The sequence below is a fragment of the Strix aluco genome, chromosome 1 (genome assembly GCF_031877795.1).
Source record: "Strix aluco isolate bStrAlu1 chromosome 1, bStrAlu1.hap1, whole genome shotgun sequence".
Lineage (NCBI taxonomy): Eukaryota > Metazoa > Chordata > Aves > Strigiformes > Strigidae > Strix > Strix aluco.
The window spans coordinates 26,460,584-26,481,362 of NC_133931.1; the positions used below are offsets into that span (position 1 = coordinate 26,460,584).

At 41.6% G+C, this 20,779-nt stretch overlaps 1 protein-coding gene across 1 annotated transcript in view; it reads right to left on the bottom strand.

The window, feature by feature from the left end:
- Window positions 1–9,234: 9,234 nt before the first annotated feature.
- TMEM67 (transmembrane protein 67) overlaps window positions 9,235–20,779 on the bottom strand; it is a 34,595-nt gene continuing 23,050 nt past the window's right edge. The window contains exons 21-28 of the mRNA XM_074815979.1: window positions 19,378–19,518; window positions 18,815–18,895; window positions 17,614–17,730; window positions 16,286–16,402; window positions 16,099–16,203; window positions 15,634–15,736; window positions 12,915–13,057; window positions 9,235–12,455 (exon numbers count right to left, since the gene is read on the bottom strand). Of these exons, the coding sequence (XP_074672080.1) occupies window positions 12,375–12,455; window positions 12,915–13,057; window positions 15,634–15,736; window positions 16,099–16,203; window positions 16,286–16,402; window positions 17,614–17,730; window positions 18,815–18,895; window positions 19,378–19,518 (888 nt within the window). The 3' untranslated portion in view covers window positions 9,235–12,374. The remainder of the gene's footprint in view (window positions 12,456–12,914; window positions 13,058–15,633; window positions 15,737–16,098; window positions 16,204–16,285; window positions 16,403–17,613; window positions 17,731–18,814; window positions 18,896–19,377; window positions 19,519–20,779) is intronic.

Below are 20,779 nucleotides of genomic sequence, written 5' to 3' on the forward strand. Positions count from 1 at the left end.
TGTTGTTCCATATAACAATACATATAATGTATACATATAACAATATGATATAACAGCTTTAACCCAGATTATGTAGGCATAACATTACACAACGAACATTAATTTGAGATAATTACAGGGAGATTGGGTTTATTTGATTAAGACCATACTTTCTCCATTAGAAACACCAGTTCTGCTGTTTTGTCCCTTTAACCTCCTCACTTGGCACGGAGAGCAGGGACAACACGGGGTGGAGTTACAGGCAGCACAGGAGGACGTAAGACAGACACAAGAATAAGGCACACCAAAGACGCAGCATGGAGCAGGCTTAAGCAAATAAACATAAGAAAATTCCTGATAACAAATAAAATAGTGAATATTTAAGGTCACTTCCTGGCAAGGGGAAGTTTTATAACCTGATATTTTGCAGTGTTTAATATATATTTTAATCTACTGTTCTCTGGCCACACAGATATATATATATATTCATGTAATCTTTCACATTTACCCCTCTCGCTCTATGAGGTCCTATTCCATGCATGTTGTTTTGAAGTTCCTTTAAGACATATTTTGTGCTTTTGTAGGACACTTAAAAACCCAACTGGATTTAACACAGAGGTTGTCACAAGCAGAAGTGGAAGGCTCTTCCTTTGGCTTCTACCTCAAAATCACCCCCTCAGCAGTAAGCAGTGGCAGAATCTGATAGGCAGCTGATGGACAGGGCAGTTGGAGCAGGTCATGGTTTTGTTCACTTTGAAGAAGCCTCAGCACTGAAACCCAGCTGGCAGCACTGGGGTCACCTCTGGAAAGGCAGTGTTTGGGCCAGAGTCTGTCCCTGTGCAAGAGCAGGCTGTGCAGAGCAGGCTTGGAGCAGTGGAGATTTGATGGCAAAGTGCTGATATAACAGTTTGCAAAGTATCTGGGGAGCTTGGAGCGTTTCAGCCACTGTTCTCAGTGGGCATTCCCAACTCTCTGTGCTGTGGTGGCATCATGCAAGTTTAATTGCCACACCAATGCTTTCAGCCTTCAGCCCAGGTATGTTTAGAAAACAACAGCGTATTTCATCAAGAGGCATTTGTCCTGTGTTCACAGAGGTTTTTACCCTCCTCCCCCCAGCCCCTCTATCCCAGGAACGAAACAAAATCCTGTATCAGTCCTGGATGCAGAATTTCCCTGGGCTAATGGTGATACTGTAGTCGCTTTCTGTTCAAGAAAAAGACTGGCTTTGTCTGACCTGACTTCTGTCAGCAGCCAAGCGTGGGAGTAACCGCACAGGATGGTGGTTGCCAGAGCTGCCTGGCAGCACCTGTTCCTGGTGGCAGCCCGGTCCCTGTGGAGAGACTGTAGGGCTGGCATCCATCCTGCTGCAGGACATGCAGGCAGGGGCACACTCAGTGTCTTGCAGTATGGTGGTAGACAGGGATGTAACATTTGGGATAGGCAGGTACATAAGGTGGGGAAATGTCCTCAGGGAGGACGGCAGAATGGACTTGTGGGCTTAGAAGGGAAAAGGGGTTTGGGGCAACAGTCAAGCAACCCCCAGCGACGTGTCCAAGAGTGGCACGACAACTGCTTCTTGTCCCTTGGGCACCAGGCTGGCAGCACAGAACCTCTCTGGCTCCTTGTCCTGCGGTGGCAAGGAGGAGTTTCCTGCTGAGGAGAGCTTGACCTGACAGGAGAGCCTGCTGCTGTGCAGTGGCCTTGATCCTAACGTGCCACCTCGATACCAAAAGGGCCATTTTGGAGGCAGGTGGGCAGCTCAGGGGTGTGGGAACACTGCCGGAGCTGCGCTGGAAACAGAGGCTGGAGAGAGAAAGGGGCGCCAGAAAACACCCTTCCTCCCTCAGCCACCACAGTTTATAGAAGTGTGTCTTTTGTCCTGCTTTTTCACACGCTCTCGAAGATACTGGCCGCAATGAAATCACCTCTGCCAGCTCTCTGCTGCCTTTTGGGAGTGCAGCCCTCTGACCCAGGAGCCCGCCCAACCCCAGCAGGGCTCCAGCACTTCAGACAAGTGATTCCAAAATCACTTCTCTGAAACTGTATCTCATTTAAACCTGCATGGTCAGGCATAGGCAAATGGGGAATTATCAGCTGTGTGGCTTCATGCTTTTCCAGAGCCCTCCTGTTTTGCCTACAGCAGGCCAGAGCAGCCTTCCAGCAGAATTAATGGGCACAGCTGGCTGCTTGCGGAGCAGGAGCCCAGCACAAACTCCTGCTACTGCCAGGAAAGGGCTTCACTGAGGGGCCCCCTTTTCTCTCGAGATTACAAAAGAAATTTAAACTTTTGTAACAGGTCACTGGCAAGACAATATTCTTAAGTCGATAGAGCTCCAGGACTGAGCAAACAAGGAAGCAAGCCATGCAAGAACCTGTGCTATGAGGCAGCAAGGGGGAGCAGGCCACTGGTGGGGTTGCAGCACGTGGTTGATGGGCTTTTTTGAGAAAAGCGTTTACAGGCACCAGCGTCATGGGCCAAAGCAAACAGGGCAATTTCCCCTTTCCTTTAGCTAAAAATAATCCTTGGCAACAGGAGAGGCAGAGAGCTGCAGCATCACCAGACTTTGGACGGGGATGTGAGCTTTGGGGCAGTTTTATATTTGTTTACAGCCTTCCTTTAAACTCTTAAGCAATGCCTCAGGCCAGGAGGGTAACTGGACCCTACTTGGGCTAATGGTTACAAACAAGTGGGGGCCTGGGGAGCTAACTTTTAAGCTGCCAGCGTGGCCACCCTGCTGGGAACCATCAGGTTTGTTTGCAGAGGTGGTTCGGGGGAGGAAGGTGCACTTTGGGGATACCCAGACCCACTGTCAGGAGCTCTACAGGAAGGTGCTCTCTACTCCCCACTTTGCTGATGGTGTAGGTGCTCCCACAGAGAATTTAATTTGTGCATGCCACTGACTCCCAGTGGCCTTACTGGTCCTGGCTGCCTCCCAGCAGGAACAGGCTGGGAAGCAGGGGAGGGGACATCTCCCGGGGACTCTCTGGGAAGGAAAATGAGATTTTCTCTTCCAGCAGGCAGCTTGTCTGGCAGGATCAGGCTTTGTCCCTGGCCATCCCCAGGGCTTACACTTCTGGAAAAATCCCACAACAGCCATTCATGCGGAGCAAGGACTTGACTTGGCCTGAGGCTACAAAGACACTATGGGGATTGCCTTTGGTCCCAAGGGGCAACCTGGGCTGAAGCCATAAACCTGGAGTGGAAGAGACAAGTCCTCTCAGGGATGGGTTTTGGGCTCATCAGTGACAAACCCACCCAGCAGGCTGGGCGTTGTTGTATTATTTAGATGCACATACCCTCTAATCTCTTCTGTTCTTAAATTAAAATTACATCTTCTCTCAATAAACACATGTTTCCTTAAACTCTGCTTCAGAGTGCTTGTATCTAAGGAGATTTGGCCTGTTAAGATGTCCCATGGAGAGGCGGCTGAATTTCCTTGTTTCTTAGCAGGAGCTCCAGATGGTTTTGCTGTTTATCGGGAGGGACCACAGATACACCATCTTCCCTCAACCCAACACGCGCACACACTTTCTCTTGCTGTTTACCACATCATTGGAGGCTTTTCACTCTGTGTGTGCAATTTTTGCTGGTTTCACCCTGAGTGAAAAATTCAGCCTAAAATGCTCTTGAAGCAGATGCTCTGCCATTTAACTGGTATTCAGCAGAGAGGAGCTTGGCAGGAGCAACTTGTTTAGAAAGCATTTTTTCTCACGCAGGAGTAAAACCAGGTGCAGAGTTACAAGTCAGAGTCAGAGTGTGAGACACTGGCACAGGTTGCCCAGAGAAGCTGTGGCTGCCCCCTCCCTGGAAGTGTTCAAGGCCAGGTTGGACAGGGCTTTGAGCAACCTGGTCTAGTGGAAGGTGTCCCTGCCCATGGGCTGGGAGGTTGGAACTAGATGATCTTTAAGGTCCCTTCCAACCCAAACCTATAGTTCTATGACTGTTTACAAAATGGGAGGGTTGATGGTTCACCAAAGGTCTCTCTTTCACTCTGGGGGGTGACTGCAGAGAGCCCAGAGCTCCCTGGGGAAGCACATCAGGTGCCTTGACTGGGCACACACAGGTAGCCAAGCACGTGGCCACACACCCAGGAGGGAGCCCAGGGATCAAACAGGAGTATCAGTGGGTCTAATCTCGAGAAACCAGACGTGCAGGTCCCAGTCACATGTGTACCATGGGTCTCCTGAGCCTTTGTCACACAGGGAAAAGCTTGAAGATGGCAATATCCAGGACTGTAGGGACCTTTCTCAAGAAATGCTGTATTTTCTGGGACAAGGGAATCTGTCTGGTGATTCTCAGGTAAGGTCTGAATACAAAACTGTGTGAGAAGGTGTCATCACAGGTGAGTGTCCCTGCTGCATCGGCTTTGGGTCTCTCACTTTCGTCCCAGCTCGGTGCATGTCAGGCGGGCGGACTGCAGGCAGCCAGGGATGACGTTCACATTTACTGCATGCTTGTCTTGTGGCAAAGGGGCTGCAGAGAGGGAGCACACCAGAACGGTCTGTCTTGTACTTCCTGTGTGATGCAAAAAACCAGCCAAAAGACCTGAGCTGACGCTGTGCTTTGCTCCAGTCAGTGCCTGTGGGCCAGGCTGGGCCCCGCTGCCTGGGGCACCTCTTCCCAGACCTGGCTCTTCCACTTGTTCCTCTTCTCCCCTGGTGCCACCAGCATTGTCCTGGCCCTGCAGGGCAGCAAACCCTGCCCTGGCTCCTTGCTTACCAACAACCCTCTGAGCCGCTTGCCCATTTAGATCCATTTCAGTGAGATTGCAGTCGGTGTTAGGGGCCAGGGGCCAGCTGATTTCTAGGGGTGATTATTACCAAGCTCATGGACCCGCAAAGCTGGCTCGCTCTCCTTGCAGACTCCTATCATACCATCCCTGAGCTGAGAGGCTGACAAGGGGTGTGAAAAGCAGCTAGGATTTTGCACTCCAGCATGTACACAGGCACAGAATGTGAAAACATCCACCTCCTCTAATTATACACTGTTGCTTCCAGAACAGCTTTTATAACTACTGGTGACATGACAATGACTGGGGGGGGATGTTTAAGCTTCCCAAATTCTCTAACTGCTGCTTTCACCTGCTGCACCCATTTCAAGCTCTCCCCATTAAAGCAGCTGCAATCGAGCAGTGCTGGAGAGAAAGGGGAAGCTGAGAAAGCTAAAAGCCTCTGGAAACAAAGGCCATTCCGCAGAGGGTATTAACTAATTTCTGTTCCTTCATCTAGATACATTTTAATGTGTCTGCTACTTAATTGCATCTGTAAGAGTCCCAGCCCTTCCCTGGTAATGGTTGCTGAGGCTGCAGGGTTGCCCTTGATTGGGAGGGCTGGGTCAGAGGAGCCAACAGCCATGGAGGGGGCACCACCAAGAGAGGCTCCATCGCCTCATGGTCTCTTCTGGCTTGACATCTGGTGAGTATGGGAAAATGAATATTATTATTTCCAAGAAGTGTGTCATTGAAGCATTGCTCTGCATTTATTCATACTGTCAGGAATAAGCCAGTGGAGAGCAGTGCTGGCTCTAAACAATGAAAGAGGTTGAGGAAATTGAGGTTTGCTTGCAGTATTTGGGGAGAGGAAGCAAAACTTCCCTGTGGAGAGCAGCCATCCCTCCCTTATACCAACCTGTATAACAGGGGTGTCGCAGCTGCACATCTGCAGCTGCAAACCAGACAGCATCCCTGTAGGGTCCTGTTCTTTCTGTTGACAGATGAGATAGTCCTGATCCACAGGTCTCAGATCCAGCTCTTTCCTGTCACCATGCTCACAAATCCCTGGAACCCACCACAGCATCTCCAGCCTCTGAAGGCATTCAGTATTCTGCCTTCCAAACAGTATACTGCTGGGCTCTCTGCAAATGCAAAGGCAGAATGCCACTTAAGAGAAATAACGTGCAATAAGATCAGCGTTAGTCAGAAATAAGAGCTGTAGTTGCCTGTGCAAACCAGGCAGTCATATTCTCTTTCTTTTTTATATATATATTTTTGAGAACTGTAATCGTGCCTACACAGAGGAATTTGTCAGGCTTCGTGGCTTTGTCTCCATCCATATGGAAAGGAATGTCTCCCTGCCTCTGTGGGTTTGGGATGCTGCAGGCAGAACCTGGAGTGTCATCGAGTTCTGCACTGAGCTTGGGTGCCCCATGACACCACCCATCTCTGCACAGCAATCTCAACAGAAAAGAGTCTGCATGTCTTATTGTGTCTGACCATGCAGTAATATTTTCCAGTGTTTGTAGACAGAAATACTGCATACAAGGTACAGATGAGCAACTTCAGCATTTTCAACAGTGAAGCTCAGATCTTTATATCCACACACAAAAAGAAAGAAAATGTTGAAAATGGAAAATGCAGCCTTTTCCTTTCCAGCAAAAAGTGCACTCTGTCTCAAACTATGAAACAAACAAAAACTAATATCTGACTGTACACTGTAGGAGAAATGAACAGCTGAGAGGTTCCTCTCCCGGCATCATCTCTGCTCTGACCTACCCAGATAATGTAATAAATACTGAGCTTTCAGCACAGCTGTTATTAAACATAAAGATATCAATGTAACTCCTGCATCCCCTTGCCAAGATTTCCAGGGGTTTGGCTCTCTGCAGGCCCAGGCGAACCTGGAAATGAAGAAGTGAGGGGAAGGGCCGGTGCAGGTGGGGCAGCAGCTTGGGTGTGTGCCCCAAAGCCAGTGCCTGGATCCGTCCTCTGAGACCCCACGGATGGAGGTTCTGGCCCCCATGGTACCCCAGCAGCTCCACAGCACGTGGAAAGGATTCAGGGGAAACTGCAGCACATGAAAGAGCAAAATCCATTTGTCCCAGCTCGGCTGCCCCCGACAAGGCATGGATGGAATGGGGGATCAGGCCAGGCCCTGGGAGATACCGAGCTGTTTGCTCAAGAGGTTGGTTGGTGCAACATTTCTTTTGCCAGGGATCAGGCAAAGCCAAAAGTAAATATCTCTGTTCAGCATTTTCAGGAAGAACTGGAGACTTATTTTTTGCATGATTTGAAGGGGATTATTTTCCTGCAGTTGTAAACCAGGGTGAAAAGGTCATGGAGACCATGGGGTTATAGGTTGTTTTTTTCATTCCAGTTTCTTCCATACTGCATGAGCCTTTCTGCCACCCTGACGCAGAGAGGGTGGAAATTCAATAACTGCTGTAATAGCAGCCACTTATGCAAAAAAAAAAACCCAAAGCCAACCACAGAAAGACACCATCTAGATCTGTCTCTTAATTGCTTCATGTTTTCTAGGCATAACTGCTTTAGTGCTATGACAAGTACATTTCCTTCTCACTGCTTACATATAGCCTTTGCCTTTGATACCGTGATCACCACAGGTTGTGAGGAGATTGTCTGGTGTGGGCTGAGCTTTCATAGATTAAGTAAAGAATGATTCTGAACACTCAAAGGGAAATTCTCAATGTGGTGCTGCCTCCTGATCTCTGCAGAGCCACCAGGCTGCAGAGCTATTCCACAGGTGAGCTTTGAAGATTGAATATTTCCTAATTAACCTCAAGGGCTGCCTTACCTCTCCCCAGCTGCCAGGCTTACAGCTGCTCCTGCTGTGACGGAGATCACCTGGGAAAACTAAAGGGCTGACACGTCTTGAGTAGCACCAGTAGGTTGGTAAAGCAGTCTGGATCAGAGAGGGATACAGTTGGTCAGGGCTCTGGACCATCAAGGTTTACTGAAGCTTTACCAGGATAAGAAGGAAACATTCATCTTAGAGAGAGGCAAATGCATCTCCCGTGGTGTTTCCCGGGGAACGTCCCTCAGGCTCTGTGATTCCCAGCCCAATCTGTGAATCCAGGTCCTCCCCATGGGCACGGGAGCGCGGAACCGCCCGCGCAGTCCTGCCCGCGGGGGCTGGCGGCAGCTCAGCCATCCTGCTGGCGGGGTGGCTGCCACAGTCCTGCTCCCTTTGGCAGCCAGCGGTGAGCCAGTGAGGACGGTGGCTTTTCCAAGCCACCTGTGGCAGGTGTCATCTGTGCTGTGGCGTGGTAAGAGCCACACAGGAAGCTGGGAGTGCTGGGGTGGAGACGGTATGTAAGGAGGCAAAGGTGGAGGAAGCCAGTGCTCAAAGAGCAGTTTGTTTAGAGGTGTCTTGGTTTCATTCCTTCTTCCTTTCAGACATAAGTGGAGGTTGGGACTTCATGCTTTTAAACTGATCTCTAATGCTATGTTTGGATTCTCATTCTTCTCACCAAAGAACCTGCGCTGCTACCCTGCGGCGCACCTTGGCACACAGTTCATTGCTACCCAGCTTGGCAGCGTTCTCCTGCAAAGGCCTCCTTCCCTCAGCTTCTGGCCTGCCAGACTGTGTGTCCCTCATTTCCCTGGGGAAGTGGGGACAGGCAGCAACTGCCCCAGCACAGAGCCCTGCTGCCAGACCCTCAGGCAGGAAGGCAGGGGCAGGATCTGGCCTCAGCTGAGGGCGGTGGGGCGGAGTGGGAGGCTGTGGCAGGCACCACCTGGAGGCACTGGCTTGAGGCACAGGGGATTGGTGCTTTTAAATGGTGAAAAGGTACAGAAGGAAAGGGCGCGATACTGGGATCCTGGCTACAGAAAAGAGACGTAGGGGAAAGCGGGTGTTGTTGAGGGAGACTGGTTTTGGGAGGTTGATAGTTACCTCCTTCTACCATCCCAAGTTTACTCCTGATTTTCATAGGAGCATATCACAATGTCACCCTTCCCTAGTCACCTACTGCTCATACTCTCCCTTTCAGACTGAAAACAAACAGAAAATCACATAAGCTTGGCTTGGATGGCATCAACGTGCCATCGGTGGGGTGAAATTTTGAGCATGGTGCCAGTTCCACTTCGATTTACAATTTACCTCAATCACACACCCATCCCTACCATGAAAATGAATGCTGTAGTAAAATACAAATCAATCAAGTCCTTATTAGTAAATGAAACCTGTGAATTTTAAACACATTCTTGAAATAACTGTACTTGGTCTATATATGAGTGATAATTATTTGTGGAATGAACTGTTCTGGTATCTAACCCCTAAGACACTCAGCAAAAAGCAGCCTGCTCATTCCATTAGTTGTGGCTGTCCAAAACCACACCCTCCATTGCTGCACTGACTGCAAAATCCCTTTCTTATGCCTGTCCTGACAGAGCTGCTCTGGACTGCAGAGCCAGTAGCAGCCTCCTGCCCTACTCTGAAACCTCTCATGTTCATGGAAGGAAAAGTGTGTTGTAAGCTGGGGACAACTGATTTAACAAGTGCAAAAAAACTTCTCCAATCCTTGAAAAAATTTTTTATTGCTCAAAGGGACAGATACGAGAGTTTGAAATGCCATGTGATTAAATAAACATTTAAGAAACTTGAAAGACACTCATCACATGAACAACACATTGTAGCTGCATATTAATTTTAAAAAAGGAAAAACATTAAGTTGGAAATACAATCACAAGAGCTATTTCTTGAACAAATATCAAGCAATGGGAGAAAAAGCGCAGTCAACCTGTTTCAAGTGTTGGACAGCAAGAATGAAGAAAAGCTTCTGTGAATTCCAGGCGCTTTTGACTCCTATAATTATTTCCTAAATCATGGAGAGTGCCTATGTTAGCTATATTAACATTTTAGATAAATGACCCGGAAAAATAAAACACAACAGAGTAGTGTGTGCACTGAAGAGAAAGAGGGGGATAAGCGACTGAACAGTTTTGACAGGACATTTTTAGATTAATTCAACATTTATCTGTAACAGGAGTTGCCTTTAGTGGTAGTTTTTGCAAGGTCATTAAAGCTTTCACATGCCCTTCTGAGCAGCAGATAATTAAAGGCATATCTAAAGCAAACTCAAAGCACAATTTTTGCATGCAAAGGTGCACCTGGTTAGCAAAAGCATCGAGAACAGGGTACAGAGTGAGAGCCCACATGCTGAAACGTCTCCATTTCTACTGATACTGGACAAACTAAAAACTAAACGTCCATGTCTACAGATGGCACAACCACATCTTCATTTTGCATTCCCCGTTTACCCAGGTCTGGTTACTACACTTTAGTTATTCTGACTGAAGTTGGTCATAAATCAGACCATCCTGGAGGAGGTATGTTTGTAGTGTGGTTCTTTTCCCTAGAATAACTTCATGACTATAACACATGAGAATTCACACCGAGAAAAAGCTTGTGCCTGTTAGCATTGACAGGGACGCACAGTACTATTGCTGGAAAGTGACAGTAATAAAAGATCTGTATTAGGGTAATTCATTAGGGTCAATTTATTCACTTATGGACCACAGCAACTCTCTACACTCCTTCAGTCACATCGGTCATTTTCAGTAAATATGGTCACATGAAAGAGATTGTATCTCCTCTTGTACACTGACATTTCAGTAGGGCTTGTAAGATCTGGAAAGTTTAGTTAAGTTTAGTTAAGCTATGCAAAGATATCAAGCAAAGAAATACACAGATGTCATGTGAGCCTAACTTTGCCTTGCAAATGTCCTGCTGCAGACCATTTCTCAGATGGCTCCTTAGCTTAGTTTACAGTTTTGGCACTCAGTAGATCACTGACAAGAAATATGACAGGAACCTCACAACTAATGAAGTCATATATTCATGGTACTCAGTGGAAATACAATTTTTGGCTGTTTTAACAGATTCAGAACCTAATGGACACCTTAATAACTACACTCACTATAAAGCCAACAGCCTTAATTTTATTTACACTGGACATTTCACTCTCTTGGAAGTTTTGTATTCACACCTTTTTTGAGGCAAAGTGTGCACCAACAAACTAAGAATTGTGCACATAAGCAGACAAAAGTAAGGAAAGCATGACACGCTAAACTGCATATTAATAAATGGACATCCTGCTAAAAATCAACTCTACAGTTATCTACCCTGTTATAGCCTTACTGGCAGACACATTCTACCAGTTAATAGCAACTATATTGGCCTAGCAAGCTACACAGGTTTTGCAACACCAAAAGCAAATGCATTAGAGCAATAGTGACCCTGAGATTTATGTCCATGCTACTGTAAGTTTAATATCATGATATGATATGGTATCAACATGAGAACATGTTCCTCTTTATGAAGCCAAGAAACACCTGAAATACAAAGCTGCTTCAACTCAGATAAGCATGTCTGCACTGGAAATCTGTGAGGTCCAACAAACCACGTCCTCAGCCTCTGTTTTGGAATAAACATGCTAACCTCGACTTACGTTTTTATGGTGGTTTTGCTGGTGAAAGTCCCTTGTTGAGTAATCTAAAGACAAGTAACAGCTATAAAAACAGCAAACACTATTCATATTTAACCATTTACTGAAAAACATAATTCTAAAAAAGAGACTTTTCAGAGATACAAATGGGAGGTAGACACCTCACCTTAAGGTGTTTTGAAGGCCATTCATAATCTCCCTTAACACTTAATAAGTGGCACTTGAATAATTATTAACTTGCTTAAATTCCAAAAATATGCTGACAGTAAAATGATTATGGTCTCTGTGCTATATCTAAAGATAATAAAGCCAGAAAATTAAGAGAGACAGAGGTACATGAGCATATAGAGGCACCTGTGAGAACACTTCCGAAAAGATAAGAACAATTGCTTCTACTTCACTTGTGTGGAAACAGCACAGAAGAATTACTGTATTTTCTTGGTCATCTCGCATCAGATGACAGAAGATCAGGAACAAACCCCAAACACCTATAACCATCTCCTCTGCACTATTGTAACTAGCCTGTTCTTCTGCATCGCTGTAACACTACTGTATCTCAAACACAAGGAAACTTTGTCATGTGTAGTCCACACCCAAGAAAAACAATTACAAACTCCAAGAGAAGAGACAAAAGCATACAATACTATGACACAATAAAGAAAAGTTAAAATTTCAAGTTGGAGTTACTGTAAATAAGTGATCTGTAAAAAGTCCTCTTGAAATATTAACTTAATTCAGAACAAATCCTGTGCTGTGTAAAACTGGAAATATGTCTGCTAAACATTATACCTCAAAATAAATTTTTGTTAAAAAATAAAAAAAATTAAGGGATTTTCAGAAAACTTATGAGTTGACAACCTCTCTTGCCAACCAGAATGCTCAAATTATTGCCTCAAAGTGAGCGGTCCATATCTCACCAAAAGCCATTAAATAGTTTTTATCTTATTCTAACAACAGTAAGCTTACTGTCTTATTTTCACGTACCTTTCCTTTTAAAGGCCTATGGCTTAGTGTTCACATATTTGAAAAATATTTGTAAATGAACAAAAATAAAGCTTAATAGCACACAGTATAAAAAATGATACATTTAAAAACCATTACATTATTATTACTGAAAAGTGCACTACAATTAATCTGCAGGTCAGAGATGCTTTGATCTTGGACATCATTTCCATAATTAACTCCTTAATAAAGTTTTTCATCTTCTTAATTAAATGAGAAATCTTTCATCCACCAAGGTTTTGGATGCCAAATTCTTCTGCCCAAGTGTATTACGAATAAACCTAAATATCTAAGAACATTTTAGAAAAAATGTATTAACAAAGAAATACTTAAAACAGTATGTTTCAGTACTTAACATAAAATAGCAACTTCATATTATCTTTAAATCATAAATAACATGAGTGAATTAGGTGCTTAACACCCTTTAGCATTTTGAAAACATTTTCCAACATCTTTCCACCCTGAAATATCATATAATTATGTGTGATTAATTTTAACAGGTATCTGTGTTTTCTACTGAGTTACTTGTAGCCTCTTTATTCGTGACAGGCATGTGAATAAAATTAATTGCTCACAAGCCTATTTGACAAAAAACCCCCAAACTAAAAAGCTATTTTATAAGCTCTCAGTATAATCTTTTGTCACCGCATACTGCTAACTTACTGCTTTAATTATCTAGCTAACTCTATAAACTTCTATACTAACCCACATTTAAAAAAGATTACTTTGTTCTTAAATTTAAATTTACCTCTTGTTGCAAATATGTTAGAACAGCTGCTAAAACAAAACTTTGGGAAGCCAGATCCACAACAGAGAAAAACAGGATATCAAAGATGAGCAATGTTGTCTCATTGCCATAATAGAGAACATCACTGAAAGAGTGTCCTTCATCTACAGAAAGAAAAGAATTTTTGAGAAATTATCATTTCTGTGAAGTACAAGTTTGTGGAGTTTATCATCCCATGCTGAGAAAGCTGGTAAGAAAAAGGGAAATCAGAGCAAAAGCTAGTTATGGCATTCTATGGCATCATAAGAGCTAGTTATGCCATTCTATTTAAGCAAAATACAAACCTTTTCACTTATAAAATGGCTTAATACTGACCGAACACAATAGGGAAAGCTCATGTGCCACACACAACTTTATTCACTCCTGAAATCTCAATCAGTTTGTTTAAAAAAAGCTGCTTTGAACAAGACACAGACATAACTTCCTTGTCACTGAAATATTTAGCAAGTGTTAACTCTGGTCCCAACTCAACAAAATAATAAAAACATATGCTTAAAGCCTTACTTAGGAGGAGTTTCAGAGCTTAACATTATCTTTGTTCATTGGTTAACAGTTTCCCAGAAAATGGGTCTTTTAAGCTTAAAATACCTTTTTCATAGCTGAAGTAGTCTAGACCACTTATCCACTTTATTTTATCAAAAAGCACCACTTTCAAAAGAGAAAATAACACTTAAAATAAACAATTACATAAAACAGATTCTTGCCCCTCTTTCTACTTTTTCAGAAAAATGTCTAATGCAACTTTTATAAGAAACAGCTTATTTTCATTACAAATTGTTTATGTCCTACTGCCATGAAATCCTAATTTGTGTCCAGACTTCTAGAAAACATGGCAGTCTAAACCATCAAACAATTTATTTATATCAACGCTTATGATTATCAACTGTGAAACAATGGCAGTCAAAAGACCAAACCTTTGTTGAATACTGCACAATTTGAAGACATCACATCATGTTTATACACTTAATTCTAATTCAGACATTGCATACACGACAATATTTATGGCTAAATAGACCTGGGGTTTAGAACAGGGTTTTGGAATGACTGATATTGCAAGGTGTGGAATCACAGACAGGCTGAAGAAAGCCCTAGTTATAGTTTTAAGGCAGATACTGGCTATCTGGCCACAATTATCCCTAAAGATAGCGCTTCACCATGACAGGGGAGGAGAGTCCATGCCTTTAATGAATTAGGTGTAGCTCAGACATCTAGACTGAGCAAAAATGTCAGACTACAACCACGGCTAGTTGGAAAGCATATGCTGCATTCCTGATCATATAGCAAGGTTTCAGATTCACACTAGGCTTCAGCTTTTGCGGCCTCGGAGTCATAGAGCAGGACAAGTTCTGCACAGCTCAATGATGTAATCTGCAGATTGCTACTATAGAAGAATAATGACATATTTAGGATGTGCAATGGTCATCTGATAATATCTATGGATTGGATTATGGTTGTCATAAGGTTTAGTTTCAGCTTAGAATAGTGAGGTGGGAGACCCAAGTACTTGGGGCACTCAAAATGAGGGCTTGCATCATCTTGGATCACTAGTTAATGTTTAGTTTTCATGCAGGTGATGGCCATATTTATGGCTAGGGGTGGAATCAGAGTCTGAACTATGGTTTTCAAGGATAATTTCTGATGTATTCTGTACAGCTCAGGGACTGAGGAAACAGACTGGTATCAGGCCTAAGTTCACAGCTCATATTTCATTGCAGTGTGGATACTGATCCCCAGACCACATTTGTTAATAGGAGGAGACCAGGATTCAGGGTTTCACAAACCTTGGAAATGGAGGACCTAACACTGGATGAGGATTCCAGTGAAGTAGGTATTGGTGACCTGGCAGTAATTATGAATAGGTTAAGGTTTTAGAGCCTTGGTGTTTCACAGCATCAATCTTCCAGGGATTCTGATTTAGGAACCTAGGTTGAAGGTTGAGATGTGGTCAAGAACTTTCACTAAATCTATTCTTAACACATGTACTGGTCACTTGGAAATACTTATGGCTAGGTTTAGCATGGGCTTGGGATTCAGGATGATGCACTGAAGAACCCAAGTCTGACTGATTTTGCATAGCTCCAGGGACCAGAATCAGAACTGGTGTCATTCCTGTTTCTGCTGGAATACTCATTTTTGCTATGGGCATTGGCAATGCTTAAAAAGCTTCAAACTAAAATAGTCAAGAATCCAAATTACTTAGTGGTGTCTGCAAAGGTGAGTGGTGTATTAATATCAAGTATTCCACTAAAACATCCTCACTCTGAACATCCTCTTTAAAGAAATTGACTTTCTGTACTTTTAGTTATTTAATAAGAAATTTGGTTCTATATAAAAAAAATAGCAGGGAGCTATTTAAATATTGTGAGTCTTCTTTCTGTTTACAAAGTGGATATTGGATCTACATAGCAAGTCAAAGGAGCACTTCATAAACACGTGCAACTCTCTACACAGTATCCTTTCAGTTGCCTAAAAGGGAAAACATTGCAGTTGAGTGACAAATTATAAATAGGATTTCTATAACCTGAAAAACTTCTCCTGAATACCTCCCTCAAAAGTGGTCATTTAATGACCACTCCTGCTGTAAAGTCCAGTTTAGATTGTAAATCCTGGGAAACAGATCTCCACAGAAATCTGCATACTTATAAATATGGTACAAATAACAAGTCACAAATCTTTTTACCATTGTAAAAGAGACTCTTCTCTATTGGTTCCATGAACTCCATGCCAAGAATTCGTTCAAGCAGCAACTTATCTTTAACAATATAATCCATTTCTTTATGAACCTATAAGAAAAGGAAAAACAATAATTCTTGTTTTATGATTTCAAAGAAAAAGTACTTGTTACAAAGTGAAGTACAGCTACTTAGACCTTTATGAATGGAAAAAAGCACTGGTCTATTCCAAGACAAAAATAAGTACATAATAAAAAAGGATTTGTCTTTTTTAAGAGCAGGCTTTACTGTTGGACAGCACTCTTTTTTTTTTTTTTTTTGAATGAAGTGCTGTTCCAGTTGCCATAAAGTCTTTAACAACAAGTCTTTAAGCACATAAACTTAAAGAGAAATTAGTCCTTCAGATTTACAATTTTTAGTCTCTACTTACTATAATTATGTTTTCTTTAATATAGTAATGTCAATATACATACGTGATCAATAAAAGAACTGAGAAATTTGTTCATGGTGTTGTATGCCCTTGTGCTTTGTTCAAAAGTATTTGTAGATGAGTCCAAAAGCCTAGCAGGACCACGTTTCTGAAATATAACATGACCATGACTTCAGCAGAAAAATTACCTATTTTAAATAACATCTACAAAATACAAATATCTCACTTACTCTTGTTAGGTTTTCATGAATCCTGTCATAGTGCAGTCGCATTTTTCTTGAAATGGAAATCTGAAATGTCTGGCCATCTGTGTTCGGTAACAAACCTCTCTGACTACATAGATTTTCCTATACAATTAAACCAATTGTAAATTAACATTATTAATGTGATTCATAGACCCCAAAAAAGTAAAAATATTTTAATTTCCTCTCTTTCATGTACACATAGTACTTAATATCTCTAAATATTTGAATCCACTGCACTCTTGGTTCTATTATAGCAAGATTTTCTTAGGACATGAAATCCTGACCCCTGCTGTCACAAAGTCATATTCCTCTTTTTCACCTGTGTTCAGTTCATTACCTTCTAATACATCTTTTGACATTCACTCTGAAGCCCTTTCTTTTATGTTTATCATTTATTCTATACTTGTCCTGTTTTTTTTGTGCTTTGGATTCCTGACTTTTGCCATATGTTTTTCGGGTCACATTTAATAAATCTCAAAAACCCCAAGAAAACAGAAAATTCAACATCTTCATAGGGAAAAAACTGCTTTTTCCAAAATTATATTAAAATAAACAATTAGGAAAAAAATATAGGAACAGACAAGTCAAAAATATTATTAAAAAGATTCCTCTACATTTCAGTGTTTGAGATTTAATTTTCATGTGTTTATGTTTTTTTCTGTCCACTTATCATTGAAATAGCAATATCCTTCATCTAAGGTACTTTCTTCCTACTTGTCCCTACAAAGGTGCAAAATGTCATGAAATTTAGTGCAAAGTGTTCCAATCTTGTATTAGACATTTTACATTTGCCTGATCTTGCAGCAAAGATACAACATACAATAAACTAGATAAAATACTTATTCAAATTAATTTCTGTAAAAAATAGGTTATATCACCACAGGAGAAGAGATGGAACAAAAGAATTTATTGGAAGAGCAGATGTTTCTTTACCAGGAGTTTTTCAGATTTGTCTCTTTATGAAACTATTTTGGTATGCATCTTTTTGAATGTGGCCATGAGCTTATAAAAAGCTTCAATATCAAAAAGAAGGTTCTTAAATACACAAAAAAATTTTTTAGAAAAACAGGAATTTTAGATCTATGAAATCTGAAGAAGTAATAGAGAAGAAGAGATACTGAAGAAGAAGAAAGATGAAGAGCTAGTTAAAAGAACTATTGAGTCATATATTTACACACCAACAGCTGGTATCTTTTAAGTATCATAACTTGATGCAATGTAATGCACAAGAGCAGATGCATAATGCAAAGATGTGGGAGTTTTCAATAAAATAAATAATTAGAGCAGGTGTAAACTTTAATACTTTTACTTACTGCTTCTCTTTTTAGGTTCATATTCATTTCTTCCATATTAGTATCTGCCTGTCCATGCACAGAGCGACCATGAATATAATAACCAAAGCAGCTGTGTGACAAGAGAAACACCGAAATCTAAAAGAGATGGGGGAAGAGAAGAATAATTTAATTAAACATTATAATTTTATTTTTGAACTTTTGAATTCACAGTGGAGATCAGCAAGACCAGCCCTTCTACAAATACAAAGTAGGCAGGTACCAAAATAAATATGGCAGAAAAATATTTACTAACTCTTTTACTGATTAGTTTTATCTATGTTTAACTACAAATACACACCAGCTTCAAGTTTAGTTTATCAACAGCAAGGATCACTACTTAATTCCACAGAGCCAAAAAATTAAAGCAAAGTTATTAGCTTTTGATTCAAAAATTATTTCTGTGATACATAATACATATGCATGATCCCAGTTGAGCTCCTAGGAGACTATTTAATTGAATTTCATTCTGTATGATACAATGCTTATCTATCACATAGAACCCAAAATTAACTCTTTCTACAACCTATGCACTACATGTAAAGAAATGCTTCCTAATATCTAGTCTAAACCTTCCCTGGCGCAACTTGAGGCCATTACCTCTTGTCCTATCACTTATTACTTGGTTAAAGAGGCTCATCCCCATCTCTCTGCAACCTCCTTTCAGGTAGTTGCAGAGGGCGATGAGGTCTCCCCTCAGCCTCCTCTTCTCCAGACTAAACAACCCCAGTTCCCTCAGCCGCTCCTCGTACGACATGTGCTCCAGACCCTTCACCAGCTTCGTTGCCCTTCTCTGGACACGCTCGAGTAATTCAGTGTCCTTTTTGTAGTGAGGGGCCCAAAACTGAACACAGTAATTGAGGTGCGGCCTCACCAATTTGTTACTTACAATTCTGTGTGAGCATATGTAACCAATTAACTTTAAAAAGCAACCTAAAAATCACAAATCTAGAAGAACATATTGATACCTATGGTTCCAGAATCTTTTTCCAATTAAAGTTTAACTGAAATTTTCTTGTAGATTGCACCAATAAAGTGAGCTGAAAGAAACATTGACTTTGGCTGTTAGCTAGTAATCTCTGATTAAATTCAATGAATAAATATTATTTAATATTCTTAAAACTATCTTCTGTATTATTCTATTTAAAATGCCACTGTACAAATGAGACAAAGAAATACTTACATTGCTCATGCAACACAAATCAACAAATTGGCTTATCTTATCTTCAACAAATCTTTCATAAAACACAGAAAAAAATATAATCTGAAATAAATCAACCAAATTTTCTTTTATTAGTTCATCAGATTTGACTTTATTAAGCAATTATCTTCACAGTTTAACACCTACAAATTACAGACTTCTGTAGTGGCCACCATTGCATTGGACTCTATGAAATGGGATTGACATCCTTCCTCTAAGAATTAAAGTTGTAGCAATAACCCGTTTTTCATTTTGAACTTGGAGATACTTCAAAGTTGTTTAAAACAAAACAAACATGGTGCATAAATTCACATCTTTGAGAGGATTAAAATTCTGACTACAAAGTAAGATGTCTCATAGCTCAGAAGATTAATTTTGAGTTCTAAGGTGTAACCATGCTAAAGCAGCTAAAAGTCTAGATCAAGCAAAACAGTTAAGAATATACCCAATGCTATGATACATAGTATGGATGGCCTAGTAATATATTCTAGCTTCCAAGAACCAACCTGAAAATGATAACTCAGTATGTCATGTGTTTCACATACCTGTAAGAAGGCAATGGCTAACCAGAGTGCAGCAGATACACCAAATCTTAAAATGCGGCTCCAAGGAGCTATGTAACTCTCACTGCTTCTTGTAAGACTGGAAGAAGAATCCATTAAGGCCAGGTTTGAAAATCCCACCACCTGAAGAGATAAGACGGTCAATATAACAACATGAGGCAATGAATAGTATTAATTATGACCCATCATAACAGGAAATAGAAGAAAAAACTAGGAAAAATGGACGTGGGAATAGTAGCATGTTCACTACGATAGAGCCCAATTGTGTGATCCAGTGTTATTACATTAACATAATTAAAAGCATAAACTGTTCATATATGTGTTGATACGTAAATTCAAAAACATACGCAGCTAAATCTCATGAAAAGTCAACATTGATTTTTACTGAAAAAACCCAAAAGATTCTACTGTTAGACTGGATAGAGATATTATTTCTGTCAAATTTCAGCTTTTTGGTCCTATATATTCCAGTGTTTAAATATTTTTTTAATCTGTTTTGCAACTGTAAGAAACTGATTTTTTTCTTTTTTGTTGACCAGAAATGTATTTCCCTCCACTGTTTTCATGGCTGAATCTACTTTAAACAAACAATCTAGAAAAAGTTCCCAAATAAAAAAGGAAACACTATGTCTTGAAACACTTAAGAGGGGAAAATTTGGTGAAAATCATTCAGAACTGAAGCTGCACCAGAAACATATTTGTGGTGGGTTGACCCCCACCACAGCAGGACAGGGAACAGGAAAAACAAAAGCAAGAAAAACTTGTGGATCAAGATAAAGACAGTTTAACGAGCAAAGGAAAGGGAAGAAGAAGGTGAAATAAAAACTCCATGACAAGTGATGCAAAGGCAATCACTAACTACCTCCTACAAGTAGACTGATGACCAGCCAGTCCCCAGAAAATCCCTCCCCTCCATTTTTATTGCTGAGCAAGATGGTATATGGTACAGAATACCCTTTGGTGAGTTGGGGCTTGCTGTCCTGGTTACGTTCTCCTCCCAGCTTCTTAGGCAGCCCCAGCCTCATTGCTGTTCAGCAATAGCCAAAGCACTGGTGTGTTATCAGCCCTGTTTTAGCCACAAATCCAAAACAGAGCACCCTATGGGCTGCTATGAAGAAAATTAACTCCAAGCTCAGTTTTGCTGCCAGAGTGCTATCTGCACTAGCCATGTAGCCAACACTGCCACAGCGACCCAGCGCCAACCAGAGGTTGCTGTGGTGCCAGACATGAGGCCTGAGGGGAGGGAGACTCCTTCTTCTACACTTTCCAACTTCCTCCAACTATTACTTTTCCTGGGCTGTTTTCTACTACTGTACAGCCTGTCACCATGATTTATGAGAACTGAACAGTCACTTTATCAAAATTGCTAACCCAGGAAGACAGG